Source organism: Carassius auratus, chromosome 37 (assembly GCF_003368295.1).
Source record: "Carassius auratus strain Wakin chromosome 37, ASM336829v1, whole genome shotgun sequence".
In the NCBI taxonomy this organism is placed as follows: Eukaryota; Metazoa; Chordata; class Actinopteri; order Cypriniformes; family Cyprinidae; genus Carassius; species Carassius auratus.
The window spans coordinates 6,119,808-6,143,216 of record NC_039279.1 but is presented as its reverse complement, the minus strand read 5'-3'; the positions used below and the strand labels follow the sequence as shown (position 1 = coordinate 6,143,216).

The 23,409-nt window shown below is 37.8% G+C and overlaps 2 protein-coding genes across 7 annotated transcripts; one reads left to right on the top strand and one right to left on the bottom strand.

The window, feature by feature from the left end:
* Positions 1-1,893: 1,893 nt before the first annotated feature.
* LOC113055981 (charged multivesicular body protein 6) lies at positions 1,894-4,673 on the bottom strand. Of its 2 annotated transcripts, none has more exons than XM_026222393.1 (8): positions 4,418-4,673; positions 4,083-4,192; positions 3,897-3,984; positions 3,673-3,759; positions 3,502-3,567; positions 2,422-2,502; positions 2,269-2,338; positions 1,894-2,174 (listed from the first exon to the last, which is right to left on the bottom strand). In XM_026222393.1, exons 1-8 carry the CDS (start codon positions 4,478-4,480, stop codon positions 2,119-2,121), a joined length of 621 nt encoding a protein of 206 aa, XP_026078178.1. In that variant the 5' UTR covers positions 4,481-4,673; the 3' UTR covers positions 1,894-2,118. The 2 variants fall into 2 exon arrangements, with proteins under 2 accessions (XP_026078178.1, XP_026078179.1); XM_026222394.1 differs by having other exon boundaries at positions 4,360-4,501.
* Positions 4,674-5,021: 348 nt separating this feature from the next.
* LOC113055979 (protein transport protein Sec24C-like) lies at positions 5,022-21,160 on the top strand. Of its 5 annotated transcripts, none has more exons than XM_026222389.1 (25): positions 5,022-5,188; positions 7,867-8,051; positions 8,323-8,409; positions 8,871-8,988; positions 9,166-9,335; positions 9,416-10,147; positions 10,367-10,509; positions 11,072-11,140; positions 12,329-12,440; positions 12,618-12,745; positions 12,829-12,967; positions 13,057-13,172; positions 13,268-13,392; positions 13,511-13,702; positions 15,006-15,099; positions 15,292-15,408; positions 15,593-15,763; positions 15,862-15,958; positions 16,482-16,627; positions 16,775-16,913; positions 17,561-17,679; positions 17,839-18,018; positions 18,104-18,295; positions 18,517-18,606; positions 19,592-21,160. In XM_026222389.1, the coding sequence occupies exons 1-25, from the start codon at positions 5,184-5,186 to the stop codon at positions 19,730-19,732; spliced, it is 3,807 nt and encodes a 1,268-aa protein (XP_026078174.1). In that variant the 5' UTR covers positions 5,022-5,183; the 3' UTR covers positions 19,733-21,160. The 5 variants fall into 5 exon arrangements, with proteins under 5 accessions (XP_026078174.1, XP_026078173.1, XP_026078176.1 ...); XM_026222388.1 differs by having other exon boundaries at positions 7,861-8,051; XM_026222391.1 differs by lacking the exon at positions 8,323-8,409 and having other exon boundaries at positions 5,023-5,188; positions 7,861-8,051.
* The last annotated feature ends 2,249 nt before the right edge of the window (positions 21,161-23,409 follow it).

Here is a 23,409-nt window from a genome sequence, read left to right as displayed (position 1 = left end):
AGCTCTGGTGGAGCCATTCAGACTCATGGGGCAGCCGCCCACTCCCATATAGTGCTTTGTGTCAGGCGAGATAAGAGCAGCCCCACACAGCTCAAACCGGCTGGCTCCAGACAATGGACTTCCAACTAAGCAATTCAGGTACTTGGTTTTAGGTCGATACATTTCAAACAATGGTTGAATTTAGGCTTGCTCAAGAAAATCTGCACACTAGTGAAATACGTACACTGTGACAGTTACCTGGGTTGCAGCTGTAAATCTCAAATAATATTTAAATGAATTAATTAAAAATAAACGTTGATCCCAAATATATTGTTCAAATGTTTAGGATCAAAAATGTTTTTTATAGAAGTCTCTTATGCTCACCAAGGCTGCATTTATTTTATTTAAAATACAGTAGTAACTGTAATATTGAGATTTTTTTCTTTTTCAGCAAAAGTTACTCCAGTCTTCAGTATCAACTGATCCTTCAGAAATCATTATTTATATGGTGATTTGGTGGTCAAGAATTTTTTTTTTTAATAACTATTTGTTTATTTTGATTAATAGAACTAGTAGAATTTGTTGAAAACAGCAGAGCAGCATAATATTTTTTTTGTATTTTTTGATAAATATTTGAAATATATATTTTTTGTAACAAAAGTATTTACTGTCATCTTTGCTATAAAAAAATAATTAAAATATTACTGCCCCTAAACGGTAGTAGTATATCATGTGGATTTCTATATGAATTATTAAAGAGGTCTCATTTGTGTATTTTGGTTAATTTAATTAAGATGTGACATACCCAAATCCGTTTGGAGAAATCCATGATAACTACCTGCAGCCAAGCAAACCCTTTGATTTGGCCAATCTGCCAGACTTGGCCCCAACACAGCTTGCATTACACTGCATTCTAGAGGCCACTATATGAACTCACCGCTTGCAGGCACAACAGTGATGAAAACTATTACATACAGTTTATTGTTACAGAACTACAAAATTAAATAAGAAAGATAGACCATAAACTACCTGAACAGTGAATTCACATAAGTTTTCAGAGAGCTAACATAAAAAATTGAAAAGACCTCAAGTTCAAATTAATCAGTGCATTAAACACAGACCAAACTATGACAGAAAAAACTATGTTTTTTTTTTTTTGCTCATATAGATAACTTCCTTGTATGCTATGTATGATTCATTAAAACAAAACAGTGTGTGCAGCATAATGCATTAAGGATTTGACCATTTTCCTCTCAATAAGAAGTGTACACTAGTGGTTTTGTAAACTTCAAATTGAGATTGCTGCTGTTTAATACCTGCATTTTCCTTTATCTATCTATAAATCAGTTTTCTACTACTTAAACCAGGCTTGTCACAGTTATAGTTTTTCATGGCATCTTTCAGCACACTGAAAAGTTTATAAATGGACATTCATAATGGAAATGCTTCAGTTTATGTTCTTTCTGACTAAACGTTCCATTTAAACACTAATTTTTGGGGATCATTTTTAACAGAGATTGTTATAATATAAGTGATGCATGCATTAGAAAGTTACAAGCAATGCCATGATATGCCTTTGATATATAATTAAAAGAATATCAGACAAAACTGTAGAGTGATTAAAAAGCCCAGGCACTATTAAGAGTATTTCAGAATAATCATCTAAACTACCATATTTTCCGGACTATAAGTCGCACTTTTTTTCATAGTTTTGCTGGTCCTGCGACTTATAGTCAGGTGCAACTTATTTATCAAAATTAATTTGACATGAACCGAGAGAAATGAACCAAGAGAAAACATTACCGTCTCCAGCCACAAGAGGGCCCTCTTGCTGCTGTAGACGGTAATGTTTTCTCTTGGTTCTTGGTTCCAAATAAATGCGACTTATATATGTTTTTTTCCGCATCATGGCGGTTTTTTTTTTGGACTGGTGCGACTTATACTCAGGTGTGACTTATAGTCCGAAAAATACGGTAAATGACATACAGTATGCAGTGTATATACAATTAGAAAAATGGCATTATTGTAGATCTGCAACATATATGAGAGGGAGGACTGTCAACCACTCCCTGGGACGAGCCCTTGAGGTCTCCAATGGAATGGCACGAGAGCAGACGTGGAGGTATGATAAATCTGTATTTACAGTGCCAACATCTCTCGCTCTGGCTTCTTTTTCACCCTCTCCTTCTCCCGCCCTGAAATATTACAAAAATGTTTTGTTAGCATTTGCATACTGTGCACTGCATGTATAGTAATTACCACAGAAATAGAAAAGAAGAAAACACACACCTGGCTCTTGCTCTGGAACCTCTGGTAGTTCTTCATCGGGCACCTCAGGAAGTTCAAGGTCAGCTTCTCCCTAAGCACACACAGGACATGTATAAGGTAGATAAAATCACAACATCAGTAACAAGAACTGTCAGAAAGTATTCATGTACACACCTGAGTGATGGCTTCCAGCTCTGCTAGCACAGCATCCTCATCCTCCTGGGTCAGAGATCCTGCCAGCATCTCATCAATTTGCTGCACATACACAGACAACCAGGAATGAAGAAAAAACACCATATATATTGAAATGGCAACAAAAAGATATACAGAATGTCTGTGAAAGATCTCCAGCTGCCTCTCTGCTCCTCTAGATTTGAGTATGAAGTGCATATGGTGTAGACTGGAAAAGATCAGCCTTTATGGATTAAGATTTTTTTTTAAATGATTAGACTTACCATTCCTCCTATAGTAACACATGGTTAAAACAATTAGAGTATCATGCTTGAATGTGGTCGAATTCAGCAGGTGTCAATCAAAAAACTTTTACTGCCATGTGCTCACATAAAGATCAGTGAAAGATTGTGCTACACATATCAGTCTAAAGAAAAATCTGACATCCCTGCAGCACACTGAACATTTTTTCTTGAAAAAAATTTTACTAAGAAATTGCTAGTAAATTACACAAATAATAACAAGAGATAGCAAGTAACATGCTGAATTAAACATTACATTTTTAAGTAGAAAAGAATATATATTTTCTTGTTAACATAAATTAATAATATTGGTTTTATTTAAAACTTAGAAAAAAAATGTTTTTTTACAGTGTAAGAAACTTTTTTTTATTTATATATGAAAGTGTATTAAAAAAAAAATTATATATATATATATATATATATATATATATATATATATATATATTATATATATATATATATATATATATATATTTTTTTTTTTTTTTTATACATATATATATATATATATATATATATGAAGAAAAAGTTACTAATGAAATGGTTACTGATCATTATGAACTCTTTGAACAGAATGTCAGATTTTTTTGGGACATGCCAAATATTTTGCATGGTTTCAATTCAGCTTTTTACTCAAATCATTATGTTGTCAATATAATTTATAATGAAAAAATGCAATAAAATTAGAAATTAGTATTTTCTTCTGACCCCGCTGTATATCTGAATGAATTCCTATTTAAGGGTCTTATGACTTTTACTGATTGTTAAAATATAAATTTACCCTTTGATACTCAATGGAATCCTGTGTTTCATCCATGATCCTCTCCACCTCCTCTAAGGACAGCATCTGGTTAGAGAAAAAAAGAATAGAGATACAATGGTGTGCATGTTAAATTCACCAGTACACTGTACTAAGCATGACCAAGAATATCATAAGTTTCTCATTATGTACCTCATGCATTTTCTTCAGGCAATCATTGCCAACTTTCAATCCTTCAAACACTTTCATCTCTATTTGTGCAAACTCAATATCTTGTACCTGTAAAAGAAAAATATTTCTGGATGTGATGTGCATGAATAATAGCAGACACGCTGAAAGAAATATAATAATAATAATAATACAGAATGTGATGCAACACATGACATATGCAATATTCTCTAATAAATTTGATTTACCATCCGCTCCAGGTTGCTTATCTGATTTTCAGTTTTGTCCAGTAACTGATCCTGGTAGCGTTTCTTTTTGAGGATTAGGAGTGCTTTCCTGAACACACAGAACACATTTTTAAGGATTCTGCTTGTTTTGGAGACTAGACCCCCTAGATCTAGGGGTACCAGGAAGACAGGTGTGATCAGACTCACTCTTTCTTTCCATCGTTCAGTAACTGTTTGGCCAGCTGTCGCTCTTTCTCCATCTGAAGAGTTATCTTCTTCTGATACTGCTTCAGTTTATCTCTCTGCTGCTTCAGTTGCTGCTCACACACAAATAATAATACAGAAAAATGTAAGCAAAAAATATACAAAATGTACAGTTATGGTCCTATGGCTACATTATACAACACAAAACTACAGTTTCCCTTTTGGAGTCGATTTGTCAGTCTACATCAGCACACAACCCTGGTCGTACAGTGAAACCCACCATTATTAACTTCTATTTCTCTCACTAGAAAGATTAGCCAGTTAGCAGTCTAACACACCAGCACAGCTCTGTCCTGCTCGGTCACCCGAGTTGCTTTCTTTTTCCCGAAAAGATTTCCCATGTCGATGCCGCATCCCCGCCGCTATCTGTCCAGACAGGGGCGGTGTCTCTAAGATTGAGAAAAAGTTAATTCCACAGGCCGTGTATCTGTCAGTCCATAACAGAAACACTGAAGTCTGAGCTGTGTAGAACGAAACTCCAACACTGCCTACCGGAAGTCTCGTACTTCAAAATAAAAGCCAAGTAGAAAATGCTTGTTTACACTACATACCTTTACTGAGGAATAATAATAATAATATTCTGACAAATTAGATTTTTTTTTTAATTACTAAAGGTCATAGGCAGTTACAATTGCTCAGTTAGAAGAATAAAACATAGTCAGGGCAAATATTCCAAATATATTTATTGGTTAGATTTAGTGCAAAATAAAAGTATGCTAATGCGTCAACTAAAGCTTTATCTGCCATATTAACTTATTCACTGAGCCGTTCTTTCAGGTCAGATAGCAATTAAGCTACTGAAAATTATATTTAAAAAAGTTAGATTTTTCCTAAAAGTGAAAGTCGTCCATCATCATCTACTTCATCATGACCGGATGTGGACGTGGCATACATTCTCAGTTCTTCCGGTGCGCGTGAGGAAGGGATTAAACCTCCGTCTCACCGCTTTCTTTCCGTGAAAGAACGGCAGCCCTGTCGCGTTTACCGGCGTTTAGAACCGGAACGGCGTTCTGACGACTCATTCGTTAACTCATCGAGCTGTTTATGAGGTAAACTGTCAACTGGCGCTTTATGTTTGGTTATTTATTTTTCTGCCTCTGTTAGCTTAGCTTAGCACATTCAGCGTCGAGTCATTTATGAGTTTAATTCATATTTAATACATGAAAGTGACACATTTTTCTATAATTCACACGACATTAGGGCCTATTTAGGTTAGATGTGTGTTGGCAGACCCAGTGGGTCATTTCCTGATCCTGTTTTAATAGCCAGCAACGATAAACATCCGAGATTAGCTTAGCAAGAGGTGAGAGAGAGTGAGTGGATTTAATGTTCTCATACGCCAAATAACGTCAGTGATTTTAAACATAAAAGCAGTTATTAAATCTTAACGGGTGTGATGTAACTTAATGGCTCAGTTAATGGTATATTATTCCGTTTTAATCGCACATGTGTCTTTGCTGCAGTGCATCTGCTTGGCTATGTTATGATTTTGTGATTTTGTTTCTCAACTTCTTGATTGACATTTCAACTTCGAGTGTCTTAATGTCATTGTCATCAACTTAGTTTATATATATGTGTGTGTGTGTTGTTATTATTATTATTTTACCAATTTAATGTCCCTCTCAGTTGCTTACATTTCCCAAATTTGTATGTATGAAAGTGAAAGCATGATCCTGGTTTCCAGACCCGTTCGAATCTCTGTCGCAAAGTGAAAATCACCTTTTTTTTTTTTTTTTTCAAAAAGGATTTTCACCTACAAATCAACACACTAAATAACTTTCATGAAAATATCTGTGCAAACTCATTAGAAAGAGATTTTCTTTTGTGTTCCCCATAGTAAATCAGTAGACTTGATTTTCAGTGTTTGCTGGTTTCCCTTCATAAAACGTAACTTTTCACCCAAGTTGAGATCATGTACATGACACATCAGAGTTCCTCTGTGTATATTCTGGTCATCCAGCAGGCCTGTCATTTCATTTCAGACAGATGGATAGAAAATGAGCATGTTTTTCTCTGGAAGTCCTCGCACATGTTGTGCTGTATACTATTACGGTGTCCATTGCCTTGAATTATTCAAGGCTGTGTTGTTTTAGCACCTCTCTGCTATACTACTTGCTAGAAATGATGAGTAGTGGTTTTAAATAAGATTTATGAAGAAATCTAGATTGCTGTTAAAACTACTTTTCAATCTGCATTTTGTGGGTTTTTCGTAACATCTGCTATTAAGAAACCAAGTGTGCTGGCAGTAATTGTCATTTGAGTCCACATCAGTCCAGTCAGCTTCTGTTTCATGGATGTTTGAGAAATTGATATGTGGGAGACACTATTAAACACCATTATATAAGAAGCTTCAGGAGTTAGTCGAATAAACTGTTGGACTAGTGAATTGAAGAGTCTCAGATGTTTGAGGTGGGTGTGGAACGCCAAATACGTCAGATGTCCGTTATGAGGTGTGAATGTTATTAGGGCGTGCTTTCTTGTGAATGTAGGTTATATTTTTGTTGAGTATCATCATCAGTTTTTTTTTTTTTTAATAGTATCAAGTCTATTTAGACCTAAAATTAAGATCATACTTCAATATTTCAGTTTAAAGTTGACTTGTACTAAAAATGCGTTTTTTTACTTTCTCAATGCATATTCCTAGCCTCACCTGAATAACTTTTTTTTTTAATTGTTGTTCAGAGTGTAATAACTTCCTAGATTTTTGAAAGAGTTTTTAATTTTTAGGTCATGCAGGCTATTGGTTAATACTAATTAATCCAAGTAAATGGATTGCATTTGTGGGGCGGCAGTGGCTCAGTGGTTCATGTAGGTTGTCTACAAACCGGAAGGTTAGTGGTTGGATCCCCAGCTCCACCAGACCAAGTGTCGAGGTGTCCTTGAGCAAGACACCTAACCCCAGCTGCTCCTGATGAGCTGGATGGCGCCTTGTATGGCAGACACCGCCATCGGTGTGTGAATGTGTGTGTGAATGGGTGAATGTGAGGCAAATTGTAAAGCGCTTTGGATGGCCATGTGGTCTGTTGAAAGCGCTATATAATGCAGTCCATTTACCATCCAAGTAGCTGTTGATGTCATTTTGGACTTTTGCAGTTAATACTGCCTTTCAAAATCCTGCCAATAGTTAATGCAGTAGTTTATATTTTTCAAAGTTGTAAATAAATATCTTTTAAATATATTGTTTCAGTAAGAAATGTTTCATTATGCAAGTTGTGAATATTATTTTAACAAACTTTATTTATGATTTGACACGTAGATGAGATGTACATTTACAACTAATACTTCCTCTAGAGTACAAAAGGTATCACTTTTTCACTTTATACAGGGGTAAGGTCTGCGCTTACATGGGTTTTGCAATCATGAATGAATAATTTTAGATTCTGACATTAAAAATAGTGTGAGAAAGCTCCTTTTATTTGTTTACTCCTCAACCTCCTAGTGTTGTTTGCTTTTAGAAACCCCAAGCTTTTCCAGCTTGAAAGGTGAAACCGCTTTTCTGGCAACTTTCTCTTTTATGACAACATTTGCTGCACTGAGCTCAAATGATGAGTCGGGAGTTTTGCTGTGCCAGCAGTCCAGCGGCACATGTCTTTAGACCCCTGAAAGCATCAGAGAGACTAACAGAAACCTCTTAAGTACTTCTTACAGCAGTACCTCTTAAATATAGATTTACTCACTCACTGTCTCTTCATACTTTTCCCTGTTTCTGCCCTGTCTTCAGAGTTAGGGATGAACTGAGAATGAATGTCAACCAGCAACCTCACATGGCCTCTCCTTACGGGCAGCCTCAGCCAGGGTATCAGGGCTACCCCCAGCCTGGATATGGGGGTGGCCATGTGCCATCGGGATATCCGGCTCAGTACGCACCTTATAACGGGCCGGGCTCTGCATACCAACAAGGTCCACCACAAGGTAAGGGTGGGTGAAAGTACAAAATGTTTGTGACTAGTTAAGGAAATGCTTTTATGACAGGTTGTTGTCATTTATTATGACCTTCAGTTCAGTCCGTAAGATCTGTTAATTTATCTGCTGTTTTCTCGGAGTGGAAGTGAAAAAGAAGAAAGTGACAGTCAGATTTCTCCCTCCCAGCCTCATCTTTTATTTTTTTATTTTTTATAACCTCTCTTCTCCTGTTTTAACATTTCATTTTCATTTTTACTGCTCTCTCTTTCTTGTATTGCAGGATGTTCTCCTTATGCAAGCTTTCCCACTAAGACTCTCGCAACAAACTTAGTTTCTGACCTGTCCTCCTCCTCTCCTCTTGACCTAGGTAACTGGTTTAATTCTGCTTAGCAGCCTGTCCTCTTTCCTATTCCCTGCGATTTGTTATTGACTGCAGAATATGGGACAGCTAAGCAGCACTGTTGCACATGTAGCATTCGAAACAGAGTTAGGCACACAGCTGGCTAGTAACAAGCAACTGCAAGTTAATATATGGTTTATGATGATCTATAAGAAACTCTCCCATCAGAAATGTTTATGTAATGCTTAAAAATAATGTTTTGCTAAAGGCCTGAGTAAAATAATCCTATTAACATGAATATTTTTTTTTTATAAAAAGGACCAGCAAACAACAGAAACAATTATCCATATTTATATAATTGCATTATATTTTTGATGCATCATTCGCTTAAATTTAATTTTCCTCAAAGTTAATCATAAAATAGGAAAAATAATATGTGTTGTTGGGATAATAAACTATTCAGTTATTTATTTTTGGTCCTGCTAAAGGTATGAGAGGACCTCCCACATCAGGGGCACCACCCGTCTCAGGTGCCCAGAGCTATTCTCAGTTTGGGCAAGGAGAAACTCAGAATGGACCACCTCCAATGGGTGCTCCACCACAGAGGTCAGTGACCCATCATAGCACATTTTAGCATTGTTTTCAGTTTTGTGGCTGATATTGCTTAAATGGGTTATAAATAATTACCACTAAATATTTAATGAATGCAAAGAAAGTTTTATTTTAATGGCTTCGCAGCATTGTCATGTTTCTTAATTTGATCTTTTTTAATTGCTTGTTTAGGCCTCCAGTGTCTCAACCTTACACACCAGGTGCAGTGAATCTGTCTGGTCCTCAGCCCCCGTTCAGCCAGCAGTTTGGAGCTCCACCTGTCAGCATGCAGCATATGACCAATCAGATGGCCAGCATGCAGGTTGGCTCCACTGCACCCTCCCCTGCAGGCCCAGGTTATGGTAAATAGCTCTTTAAAACTTTAACTTAAGGTCTAAAGCATTGCTGTGACTGACAAATTGTTTTATCTTTTTTTTTATAGCCCCACCCTCTGTGTCCCAGGCTGCTATGTCTGCTCCCTACACACCTGCAGCTCGTCCTCCTTTCCAACCCACTTCCACTAGTCCCTCTCAGCCTCCGCCTGCTGAAGCTGTAGCTCAGCCTCCTCCACAGTCCTACTACGGAGGTCTACCACCTGCCCAGCAGCCTTTCCCAACTGCTGTCCCACCTTACTCCTCCACTGGCCCCGCTCAGCCCCAAGCTCCACCACCTGTTTCTCCACAGACCTTCCCTCAAGCTCCACCTGTCTCTCAGCCTCCTTTTTCCACAGCCCAGGTGCCTCCAGGTCCCACCCAGTCATACGGAGCCCCACTTCCTCCAACACAGCCCTCTTTCTCAAGACCATTGCTTCCCACCTCCCAGCCCTCCACATTCCCTGCAGGTCCACCACCCACCTCGACTCCATCTCAGCTTCCAGGAGTTATGCAGCCCCAACCACCAGTTTCCCAATCCTCACCTTACCACTCAGGTCCTCCTCCAACTTCTACTGGGTTTCCACCACAAGTTGGTGCTCCACCAAGGCCTCCTTTTGCTGGAATGCAGGGCCCTCCTATGGCATCTCAAGGACCTCCTCTGGCATCCCAGGGGCCTCCAATGGCACAGGCTAATCATGTACCCCCTACACAACCTGGAATGCCACCTGGTCCCATCAGTGCTTCCATGTCAGGACCACCACCACAGCCAGGAATGCAGGGATATCCTCCTCAGCAAAATGGTGATAATCAATGTTGCTACTGTTTAATTGCAAACAATTCTAAACAATATATTTTCCTGTATTTTCAGTGTTTTTAATAAAGCGATACAGGTTTAGAAGGGTACAAGTGTAAAAAATCTTGAGGTGAACCATTTAACAGGACTAATTAATGGACAAGTCTTTGGTTTTGAGAACTGATTAATTTGCTATTTATATATGTATATATTATTTCCCTACTAGGTGCTTTCGGGCAGGTCAGAGGTCCTCAGCCTGGTTACACAGGACCATATCCTGGGCAGCCAAGCTATGGAGCACCACCCGCTGCACCTGCTCCAGCGCCACCTTCCACGAAGAGGCTTGATCCTGATTCTATTCCAAGCCCGGTATGAACAATCCAGATCTGACATGCACATAAACACAAGGTCACGGCCCATATTAAATATACGTTTAAATATTTATCCATCATTTTCACTACTACTAATGCACTTGCATCCACACTCTCTCTCTCACACACACACACACACACACACACACACACACGCACAGGCGTACACTGTCGATCTGTAAAATAAATATCCATGTTAATAAGTGTGTGTGATGTGCTTGTGTTAACAAAGGCTTCGCTCTGGAGTCTCCTGTGTCTGATATGCATGCACTATGGTGGCTATTAGTAACAATAACATCCAGATTCATGGATTTTTCAAAGCTTGAAGATTCTGCACGTGCCGCCTCGCAATAACTGCACACATCTCTCTTATACTGTCTGCTAAACAGTGTGATTAATCATCAGTAATTCTAGGCTCGGAAAAAAACAGAGGAACTGTAACTGTGGTTACACTTCTGTTTATCTTTTCTGCTCTTTCTCTCTTTTTCCTTTTGTTTTGGCTTCTCTCTCTATCCCTTTCCTCTCTTATAATTTGCTGACTAAATTGTTAAAATGTAAAGCAAGCCTCTGACATGCCGCCTGTGCAGAAAACAAGACATAGAATAGACCCAGACGCAATCCCAAGTCCAGTAAGTGCCTCGTGTCTCTCTGCTGTTCTGTGTTGTTATACTGTATCCAGATATTTCTGTTCTTCACTCATAGGGATGCCAATGACACGGTCTTGATAAACATTTTTTTTTTGTTCTTGTAGAACTGACATAATAGCTTGTGTACAAGACCACTTCCTTTAATGAGATTTAAAGGAGTAGTCCACACAAAATTTTTAATCCTATCGTCATTTATTCATCCTCATATCGTCCAAAACTATGACTTTCTATCTTTTGTGGAACACGCAAGATCATCTTTTTTGTCTATGCAACGGAAGTCAATAGTCTGGTTTCTAGCTTTCTTCAAAATATATTCTTTTGTTTTACACAGAGAAAACCATTCTGGTTCTTAACCACATAAGGGGGAACCAATGATGACAGAACTTTCATTTTTGGGTGGACTGTCCCTTTAAGTCATAATTTCTTTGATTCTGGAAAATGACTCTCATTTAACTTTTTACTGGTCATTGGTGCCCACCCAAAACAGTTCATATCTACACTCCTCCTGCATGCAGTAAAGTAACAGAGTGCATGATTGACATGTTCTTATTTATGGTTTGTTGGGCTTTTTAATGTACGCATTCTGGCCCATAATTTAAAGGTATATTCTGGGTTAGAGGCTACTCGTGCTCTGTCAATGGCATTATTGGGATGAAAGAGGGCAGTCATAGAGCTGCAGGGCTGAAGTAATTTTGGTTGACAACCTGGTTTTTCCATCTGCTTTTGGGTTTTTGGAGAAACTAAGCTTTGTGAACAACGAAAGTTTGATTTCTACATGTTTTGTGTAGAATCACAGATATATTTTATGTCGTAGAATAACATGTAAAAATGTAAGCTAGTGTTAACCACAGACTTTATTTCAGTGTTAAACCAAAAATCCAAACAAAGATAACATTGGGACAGTAAGAAAATGTTTGATGTTAGAGCTAAAGTGATTGGGACAGCATGTATTGGGCGTTGTCGGTGAAACTTATTCAACCCTGAATATTCCTTTAATCTGGTTTAGATGATCAGATGTGGCGCTAAACTTAAAAACTTACTGATCCTGTTTGGGTTCGTTCTAAATTAGCATAAAGAAAAGCGTTTTATTGGTTGAAAGGTCAGGGTGTGGTTTTTTTCATGAATAAAGGTGTGTCAGTCTTTCATAGGCGGGTGTTTTTTTTCACTCAGATTCAGGTTATCGAGGATGACAAAGCAAACAAGGGAAGTGAACCTTTTAGTACAGGGGTCAGAGGTCAAGCCCCACCTCTTGTCACCACCAAATTCCAAGTTAAAGATCAAGGTAAGAATATATCTATTAGGTACTTTTAGACATTTTTTGGAATCAAACAACTTTGAATTACTTCTTACTTAATACCGTATAATGCATGCTATTTATTTATTTTTCTAATGTAAAACAGTAGGCTTTATTCCATGATGTTACAGGTCTTGATAAAATATGCATTATATATCTCCAAAGGGAATGCGAGTCCACGCTATATCCGTTGTACAGCCTACAACATGCCCTCCAATTCTGACATGGCCAAACAGTCCCAGGTGCCCCTGGCTGCTGTCATCAAACCCCTGGCCCCTCTGCCTGCAGATGAGGTAAAAGGCCACATTCTATGAGTGTGTACGCCTGCATGTTGTCGATTCCATGTGTGACATCATTCATTCCTTTTTACTGGCAGACACCACCGTATCTTGTGGATCATGGAGAAAGTGGTCCCATCCGCTGTAATCGCTGTAAGGCCTATATGTGTCCATATATGCAGTTTATCGAAGGTGGCCGTCGTTTCCAGTGTGGCTTCTGCAGCTGTGTCACCGAGGGTTAGTAATGCTCCCATAACACGCTTATGTTGTATTCATCCTAATCGACATTTAATGTTTTGGTTTCTGTTCTCCTTTAACACTCCTAGTGCCTCCCCATTACTTCCAGCATCTGGATCACACAGGGAAGAGGGTGGACTGCTATGACCGACCAGAGCTCTCCATGGGCAGTTATGAGTTTATGGCTACTGTGGACTACTGTAAGGTACAGTATATGTTCCCATCATGCCATTACAGTCTTAAGGAAATTCTGTACTGATATGTATGGGGTTGTTAATTTTTAATACTATTTATTGACAGAACAACAAGATCCCTCAGCCACCGGCCTTCATCTTCCTGATTGATGTGTCCTACAATGCTGTAAAGAACGGCATGGTTGGAATCGTATGTCAGGAGCTGAAGACACTGTTGGACTACTTGCCCAGGTGAGTTAAGATCCATCAGAAAAACACAGAAAAGTCATTCATATCTGTTGAGAGATTGTTTTTTGTATGTAAAACAAAACATTTTGTGTAATTTTGACATTGCCTATTATTCCTGCAGAGAGAACCCTGATGTGGAATCAAACATTAGAGTTGGCTTCGTCACTTACAACAAAGTGCTTCATTTCTATAATGTGAAGGCCTCTCTCGCCCAGCCACAGATGATGGTAGTGTCAGATGTGGCTGACATGTTTGTACCCCTACTGGATGGATTTCTGGTCAATGTCTCAGAGTCCAGGGTGGTTATTGAGAGGTAGGCTTCAGTGTTTTTGTTTCAGTTTTGTTGTAAAGTTTTTTTTTTTTTTTTTTCAAGTATCGTATTTTCCGGACTATAAGTCGCACTTTTTTCATAGTTTGGCTGGTCCTGCGACTTATAGTCAGGTGCGCCTTATCAAAATTAATTTGAAATGAACCAATCGAAAACATTACCGTCTACATTACATCCACAAGAGGGCGCTCTATGCTGCTCATTGCTCCTGTAGCCTCTCCCTGAAAACATAGAGCACCCTCACGTGGCTGTAGACGGTATTTTTGGACTGATGCGACTTATAGTCTGAACAATACGGTATGCATTTATTTAATTACATTTTTATTTATACTATATTTTTTTTACTGTAATGTAGTGAAATATTTCAGTTAAAGGTACAATTTGTAAGATATTTGCAGTAAAATATCCAAAAACCACTAGGCTAGTTTTATATATTTTGTCCAGCTGATGATTAACAATATCTCTAATGTTTTCAACTACTTGTTAATCATGAGAAAATTCCCATTCTAAACAGTGACACGGGGCAGTGCAGTTGCCTGTCAATGACATTAGTTACCCTTTGTTACCGCCTTTACTGACCGAAATGCCACATGAAAACAGTGTCGTGGACAAATGCGGAAGTAGCTTCGCGACAACTTCAACTAGAAAGAGATGCCGATCTCGCTTGTTTTACTCGACATGTGAGTTGTTTTGATTTGTATCTTTACATAAAACATATTCTATTATAACGATCAACAGGATTAGTATTATGGGGCATACACGCCAAACGGGGGGCATCGCGTCTCTAGACCCGCATGAGGACGCGTCTGATTCATCGTCTGATCACGTCTTTGCATTGACTTTGTATGCAATCTACTCGCGCAAATCATTGAACTCGCTTTAAATCCATTATTTATCTTTCCATCTTGATGGATCTTGATTTCCATTGATGGCCGTCAGCGGTTGGGTAGAACACAACAAATCCCATCATTCCACGCTCCTCCTTAGCGTCATCAAACCATGCGATTGTTAATGTTTTGATAGTGTGCCCTCTCGTGGCAGGTCCTACAACCTGTACCTTTAAAAAAATATATATAATTTTTTTTTTTTGTGTGTCAATATAATGCATCCACATATCAGTATCTTAAAAAAATAATAATTTTGAATTGTAATGTGTGTGTGTGTGTGCATATGTAGTAAGTACCCTGTAATGTATTATCGTTTTTTTCATTTAAGCTAGTATAAAAGCTAGAATTCCTGAATTTTTCACCATCAATATATTGATTATGAAAATGTACGTTGCCCACAGTTTGTTGGATCAGATCCCTGAGATGTTTGCAGACACGAGGGAAACCGAGACTGTGTTTGGGCCTGTCATTCAGGCCGGGCTGGAAGCACTCAAGGTATTTGTTCTTATTGTGTGAGTGTACATCATATGAATGCATTGTGATTGCCTTGTAGTAATTAAATGGACCATTTCTGTATACAGTGTTAATGGAAGAAACTTTTAGTATAACATTTTATTTTGGTTTGAGTGGTTTGTGTCTACTCAGAGTGGAATCGTTAAATAACCGTAACATTTCTAATTTATCTAGGCTGCAGACTGTGCCGGAAAGCTCTTTGTTTTTCACTCATCTCTTCCCATTGCTGAGGCTCCAGGCAAGCTGAAGAACAGGGAGGATAAGAAACTAGTGGGAACAGATAAAGAAAAGGTGCCTCTTAAATCTGTTCTGCTCATTGCATTGTGTCTGTCTCTAAAAATATTTTGGCATCATTGAGATTCTGAGGACTGTGGGAACATTGTTACAGAAGGCATTTTAATGTGGTGTTTATTGGGTAGTTTTAAAGAACCCTTTCCAGCACATTGTGAAGTTTCCATCTCCATTTCTTTTGCAGTCATTATTCCAGCCACAAGTTAGTTTTTACAACACCCTTGCCAAGGAGTGTGTTGCACAGGGTTGCTGTGTGGACCTCTTCCTCTTTCCCAACCAGTATGTTGATGTAGCAACATTAGGGGTGGTCCCAACTTCAACGGGTGGCTCCATCTACAAATACACCTACTTCCAGGTAAGATAGACCTAAACCACCTAGCCATTAATACCATACGGGACCAGATCAAAGAAATCTCCTTAAACAAAAACAACATTCACTATGTTTTGTCTCAGGCTTCATCTGACCAGGAGCGTTTCCTCAATGACCTGAGGAGAGATGTGCAGAAGCCGATGGGCTTTGATGCAGTGATGAGGGTCCGCACCAGCACAGGTAAATGCACAGCTTTATACACAAGATTTTGAATTATTGCTTGTTTTTTTTTATTTTTTTATGTTCTTCACGACATATTTATACACACCTGTTGTTGTGAATGTGAAGGCTGTTTATTTCATTACAAATACAGTAAACAGTAATATTGTGAAGTAGTATTACAACTGAAAAATTGTTTTCTGTTTTTATTCATTAGCAATTACCTATTCATAGTTTATTCCAGTGATGGGAAATCTGAATTTACACCGCTGTTACTCAAGTCTGCAGTATCTTTGTATTTATTTGAACATTTTAATAGAGGTGTTCCACTTCAAAAGCCAATATAGGGCCATTTTCAAACCACAACAGATCAGTAAAAAATGTATAAATGCATTTTTTATGATTTTATTCTACAGCTCTCTTAAGATATAGCAGCCATGTTGTCTTCAGCCACTTCATGTTTTTTTTTTTAAATTGCATTTTTATCATCAGTTTTTAATGAATATATGTACAGGAGTTGAACTTTTGTGTGATGCTGTGACAGGTATCCGGGCGACCGACTTCTTTGGTTCCTTCTACATGAGCAACACCACAGATGTAGAGCTGGCAGGACTAGACTGTGACAAGACCGTTACCGTGGAGTTCAGACATGACGACAAGCTCAGCGAGGAGACTGGAGCTCTAATGCAGGTGTGTGTGTGTGTGTGTGTGTGTGTGTGTAGTATTGCACTCATATGTGAAGTGTCAGCTACACTGAGTTGAGTCATCTCAACATTTAATGACTTCAGCTGTGCCAGCCTTTTTGTCTGTACTCTCTTTCTCTCGCTCTTCTTCCAGTGTGCAGTTCTGTACACCAGCTGCAGTGGCCAGCGACGGCTGCGGATCCTTAACATGGCAGTGAACTGCTGCTCTCAGCTGGCAGACTTGTACAGGAACTGTGAGACTGACACCATCATAAACTTTTTCGCCAAATATGGTGAGTAAAACCACACACATCCTCTTACGGTCAGATAAACACCTCACTGCTTCCTGCGCTAGCATTCTTTGGGCCACCTCTGTGACAACAATGTAAAATTGTATTCCGTTTTATTTTATTTTTAATTTATTTTTTATCTTGTAATTCACTTATTTTTTTGTCTTTTTAGTTTTGTTTTCAAAAGATAGAGCTCCCTTCCAGTGTACATACAGCATTTAATACACAATTGGTTTGGTGTTTTTATTTTTATTATTATTTTTATTCACATTTATTTTGTTTTGCCATTTTGTCTTGTTTTTAGTGTTTGTTTCTTTGGTTTGTTTTCTAAAATGCTAGTGCTCCCTTCCGACATCAACGATAATGCATCTTTGTTTTGGTCTTGGTTTTTTGTTTTTAGTTTTGATTTCAAAAGATAGAGCTCCCTTCACAGTCTACCTACATAATTTAATAGAGCTAGCCTGCAAAAGTCAGTAATAAATTATGATTGACAGCGATCAACGCCTACTTATTTAGCATCTCAGTGGAGGCTGAAATGTTAGTTAATCTTAATATAGGCCATATTCATGTAAAATTTTTGAAGATATAATTTTTTTGTGTGTGTGTTCTGGACCTTTGAGTTTAAAGATTGTGTTTGTATGTGTTTACAGCATATCGGAGTGTACTCAGCAGTCCTATCAAGAATGTACGTGATAGCCTGGTGAATCAGTGTGCACAGATCTTAGCCTGTTACCGCAAGAACTGTGCCAGTCCATCTTCAGCAGGGCAGGTAACTATAAAAAATTATAATGCGTTAACCAACACATAAAAACACAGTGTACTGTTCATACAAAAACTATTTATTAATGATTAAATATCTTCATTGTTTCTGTCATGTCCTGCATTGTGTATCTTTTCTTATTTTTACTTTCTATTTGTCTGCATACAGTTGATTTTACCAGAATGTATGAAGCTACTGCCCGTGTACCTGAACTGCGTGTTGAAGAGTGACGTTCTCCAGCCCGGGGCGGACGTCTCTCTGGATGACCGTGCCTACCTGAGACAGCTGGTCAGCACTATGGATGTATCTGAGAGCCATGTGTTCTTCTATCCTCGTCTGCTTCCGCTGGTGAGAGACAAACGCAATAATATCAGCCCATTTGATATTGTAATTGAGCTGTGATGATTATGGCGCATTCTCGGTTTCTCTACAGCAAAAGTTGGATCTTGAGAGCATATCTCTGCCTGTGGCAGTGAGGGACTCGGAGGAGAGACTGTCTAGGGGAGGAGTCTATCTGTTAGAGAATGGACTGAATATTTTCCTTTGGGTGGGGGTCAATGCCCAACAGGAGCTGCTTCAGAACATCTTTGGCACGCCAGCCTTTGGCCAGATAGACCCCAACATGGTACAGCCCCTTATAAATGCAGAGAAAATAATATGCATACATAATGTAAATAAAAGATTAGGGTTTATTTCTCATACAGGAGCAGTTGTGTAGCTCAGGTATTACTTATGATCACATGAAACTTTACCAAGGAGGCTTGGAATGTTTTTGCATGTTGCATTTTGTTTTGAAAAATATGATGTGAACATTGGTGATTTTTATTGTGTGTTTTGCTGCTTTAGACCTCTCTGCCGGCTTTGGATAATCCTTTTTCAAAGAGACTGAGGGAGATTATTGAGTCGGTCAGGGCACAGCGCTCACGATACATGAAGGTAAATACGTCACAGGGCTTGATATTATGCCATTTGTCACTTGTTGAACTTTTTTTTTATATTAGTATCATCTCAGTACAATACAATTATTAGCAGTCAGTCCAGATTAATGTCTTTTACTTCTGAGGGAGAAGGGTCACTCGTGATTTATAAGATAAGTGTTAAAAAAAAAAAACTTTTGGTTTAATTTATTTATGTAGTTGTTGCTAGACTAGACATTTATGGAACATTCTTTATACCAGAGCTGTACAGCACACACACACAAAGTGTACAACTTTTACCTTTATGTGATATTTATATTTGATGATTTAGTCCTCGATGTAACTAAATGATGCACATTTTATGTTACCTGAGAAAAAACTTTTTTTATATATAATATAGCTAATATTAAAAAAATTAATCAGTTGTTGTTCATGAACTCCTTTTTTGAGGTCAATAATTTATTAGGCTTATAATATAACATAGAAAATGTATTTTTCAAAAAAACGTGAACATTAATTTTTAGTTATCTTACTCATACTAAGAGTTTGCACACTACACCTGTGTGTGACTCTAAATGTTCAGAGTTTTGTTTCCGTTCTGTTCTCATTCTCCACTTAGTAAAGCCACTCTTGTTTAAAGATGTTGTGATGATGTTATTATGTTTGCGTTAGCTCTCGTGTTGAGCTATTTCGTCCACAACCGTTTAAAGCATTTGATTTCTACAGGGACTGATTTGTCGCACATCATTCTTTCTATGAAACCACATTCACTGGTTCTATAGTGACGACAACACTGTAGCGGTTTATTGCAATTATTTTGCATTTACTAGAGTTAAATCAAATGGCTTTTTTGCATTTGTCCTGTTTGCGGCATATTATTTCTTCTGCGCACAGCTTAGAGGGAACATTGCCTACAGCTGATATTAATGTTTTTTTCCTCCAGTAGTTTACTCATTTTCCCCCTTATTTTTAAAGTTGATATGTAAATAATCATTGTCTTTCAGCTTATGGTGGTGAAACAGGAAGACAAGCTGGAGCTGATATTCAAACACTTCCTGGTGGAGGATAAGAGCAACAATGGAGGGGCCTCTTACGTGGACTTCCTGTGTCACATGCACAAGGAGATTCGTCAGCTCCTGAGCTAGGAGCATCAGGTCCCCCCTTCTCTTCCCTAGGCTCTGTACCCAGAAGCCCTTTAACTTTTTATTTAACATAATAAACAAAATCCCTTTGCCCATCATCTTCTCTCCCTCATGTATAATCTCATCCACGTGACTCTTGAGGAAGAAGCCACCTTGTAACGGAAATGTTGCTCCATCAGATTACGGTGTTCTTTTGGTTTTAGTGGTGGGAGTTTTGACCCAGCCTTCTCCTCACTTTCCGATGATAGGCTTGTGAGACTGTGTGTGTGATGGAAGAGGAGATCTGCTGTTGTTACTGCTCTACAGCTGATCTGGGATCAGGTTGTGAAGCCTCAATTAGAGCTTAAACTGCTTTGTGGAGCGAACACCTTCAGAACAGCTAGCCGGTTTTAGAGTGTTTTTGACTGTGAACGTTGATGTTGATTGTACCGGGTGTTCTTGTGAGAAACTCTAGCACTGATTAATGGTCTCTAGGTACCAAATGACAGAAAAATAACCGCATTAGAAATTAATCTAGACCTACTCCGAATACAGTGAAATGAAATCCCTCATCTTTCGATTCATATTGGAATATAAGATGTTTTAGAACAAGTTAGATCCATGTCTATCCAATTTTTTTTTCTCCTGCATAAATTTTTCTTGCCTTACTGATGCCGTTTCTCCTTTTTCATTTGTTTTTCTGTTTGTCTTGTCTAATTTTTGTCACTGTCACCTTTTTAATGTGTGCGGAAAACCTAATAGACTCTAATGGAGTTTGAAGTGTGCTGTTAATCGTTCAAAAACTCTGAAAAAAACATTCTAAATAAGTCTATGCATCTACTTCTCTTTAAAAGAAAGCGGGGAGCTGTTCAAGAGCAGGAGCTGAATATTGTGCTGCTTTTCTCCATGCCCAATTCTTATAGGAAGCAGATATGGCTAAGAATGATGCATTTGTGACGTTTCTGCTTCCTGATGAAGAATATGGATCCCGGAAGGATGCATGGACAGGCAGTTGAAATTCAGATGAGCCTCTCCGGAGATTGGGAGTTGTCAAAACCCTAAAGATGGTTCAGTAATCAGGCATACATTACAGAAGCATTAAAATTCAGTTCCCGATTACATTTTATTTATTTTTTTCTTTACTGTATGGTCTGTTGTAACCTGTATACTACTTGACATGTGCTTGTTCATTTATCAGTTATGATTTAATATGTTCTAAATCAGTTTAAAGGAGCAAGTGGCGTCTCTCTGCTCTATGGTATTAATCATTGTGCAATGGAAGCCTGTGCTGAGCCTGAGAGTGGAGTGCAGGACTCATTTAGAAACTGACCATTTCTAAGCGAGTGACGTGAAGCACATGCGGAATTGTGACCTTAAAAGCAATCAACACTGAATTACCTTGTCATCGCATTTATTACATGTACAGAATTAAAAACCACATTTTAAAAATGATGTCAAGCTAGTGTGCTTTGTTGAACCTTTAAGTGAACTGCATGAATTCATCACCCCCCCCCCAACCCCCCCCCCCCCCCCCTCCCCTCAATGCTACAGAATCTTTTACAAGCTCATCTTAGCCCTTTGAAAGACGTTTTTATCTATTATTACAGAGCTCTTTTATATAACGGGGTGAGCTGGTGTGTGTTTTTCAGAGGTGTATCCTAGTGAGGTTCTCTTTAGAACCGAGGGATCAGCCTGTTTTTATTTATTGATTTAATAATGTTTTTGTTGGCCACAGACTCCTCAGTGTTTTTCAGAGTCGTGTCGTCTTGTTTCATCTATGCCTCCTGACTGCAAATAAATGCCTATATCAATTCATTGACTCCTGCGCTCTTACCAATCCATCTGTGTATCCACAGTGCAATATATTAGATTCAGAATTCAAACTAGACGGTCAAATGCTGCAGAAATGTGAGGTTAAAGCAGAGTAAAATGCACACTGTGATTTTTATCAGTTCAACATCCTGGCCTCATTTTGATGTATTTGTTGTGGATGAGGAGGATCTTGTGTCGTGATCTCTGATCTTAATCTGACCTCAAAGCACATTCCATGTCCAGAGCATCAGACGCGCTTAAAATAAAGCTGCATTATGCTTTAAGCTGCATTATGAAACCGAGTGAGCCAGACTTTAGGGGGAGTGATGTGATGATTGCATTAAAGGTGTGTTCATCAAGTCTGTCTCAGAGAGTTAGAAGTATCGTGATGGCACCCTTTGTGCAGTCAACCACTATATATACTACAGTTGAAAAAAAGATTGGGGTCCTTATCCCCCCCACAACTAACCCCTAATTTTTCATCAAAAGAAAAATCCTGAAAAAAAAAACAAATGTTTCGCCGTTTCCACAGAACTATTAAGCAGCACAACTGTTTGACCTAAATAAGAAACATTTCTTGAGCTTTAAATTAGCATATTCGAATAATTTCTGAAGGATCATGTGACATTGAAGACTAAATTATTAGTCAAATTTAAAATGCCTTTTTAAAATTGTAACCATATTTCACAATATTATGGGTTTTTACTGTATTTTGATCAAATAAATGTAGCCTTGAGTAAGAGAATTTTATTTTAAAAATACTAAGAAAATCTTAAACTTTTGAGCAAGTGTTCATCTTTTTATTATTTTTTTGTTTGCTGCTAGTAATTTTGATTTCTATTCTTCGGTTTGCCATTTTGATAATACTTAAATATATTGACATAATTGAATGCATGTGAGCATTATAAAATCTTTATTACTTTTTAATAAACCGTAATCTACCAGTGCAGACATGATATTTTAAGAGCCAGTAAATTAAACCCTAGCAGCTGCTCTCTCTCTCTCGTGTCATGTCTATAACAACTCCATCCTGACATATGTACTTTCTCTGCCAGAGTCACATATGAAGGCTTTGTAAATGCTTGTGTACTTGTAAGTTGACAAAAATAAAATTTTGCACACAAATACTATTGGTAACTCATTTTGCACTCCAAAAAAAAACTACCTCTCTCTAAAATGGGAACAAATCTTATCTCAACACTGCCTGCCTCGGATTGACATTAGCAAGCTGCAAATTACAGTTTGTTGTTGTGACATAGGGTATTAGCTATTTTGATAAAAAAGGAATAAAAAGAGGGACAAGCCTTTGAATGTATCAAAAAATAAACACGGTGTAAATCTTCACTCATCAGGTGTTTTCATGGTGTTTCTATGTAGTTTATTTGATATGAAGTTCTTTCACTATATTTTTCAGCCTCTCTCCTGTAGTTTTGTTCATTAAAAGGTTTTCTTAAACTCCATGTGTAATCAATCAGTATATTAGTATTAGAGAGGGCAGAACAGGGCTTAATAACATCCCACTGAGCATGTGAATGACCTATACAATAAATTACATGTGAGTAGTATATTACATTGAAGTCAACTACATGAAGGACTTAAAGATAAAATAAGAGGCTTACATTATTATTCATGTTATTACATTTTCTTGGAAAACCACTAATAAAATGTCCCTATACTGCCCAACAGATGTCACAGAAATTTGTCTAGACAAATCAAACTGGATTGGGAAATAAGAAATGTAATATTTAAAATATAGAATATAAGATGTATATATATTTTTATAATATTCAAAGTGTGTAGGTTTTTTTATTTTATATTTATTTATTTAGATTTTTCATTTAGGGCAGTTAAAAGTCCATATATATATATATATATATATATATATATAT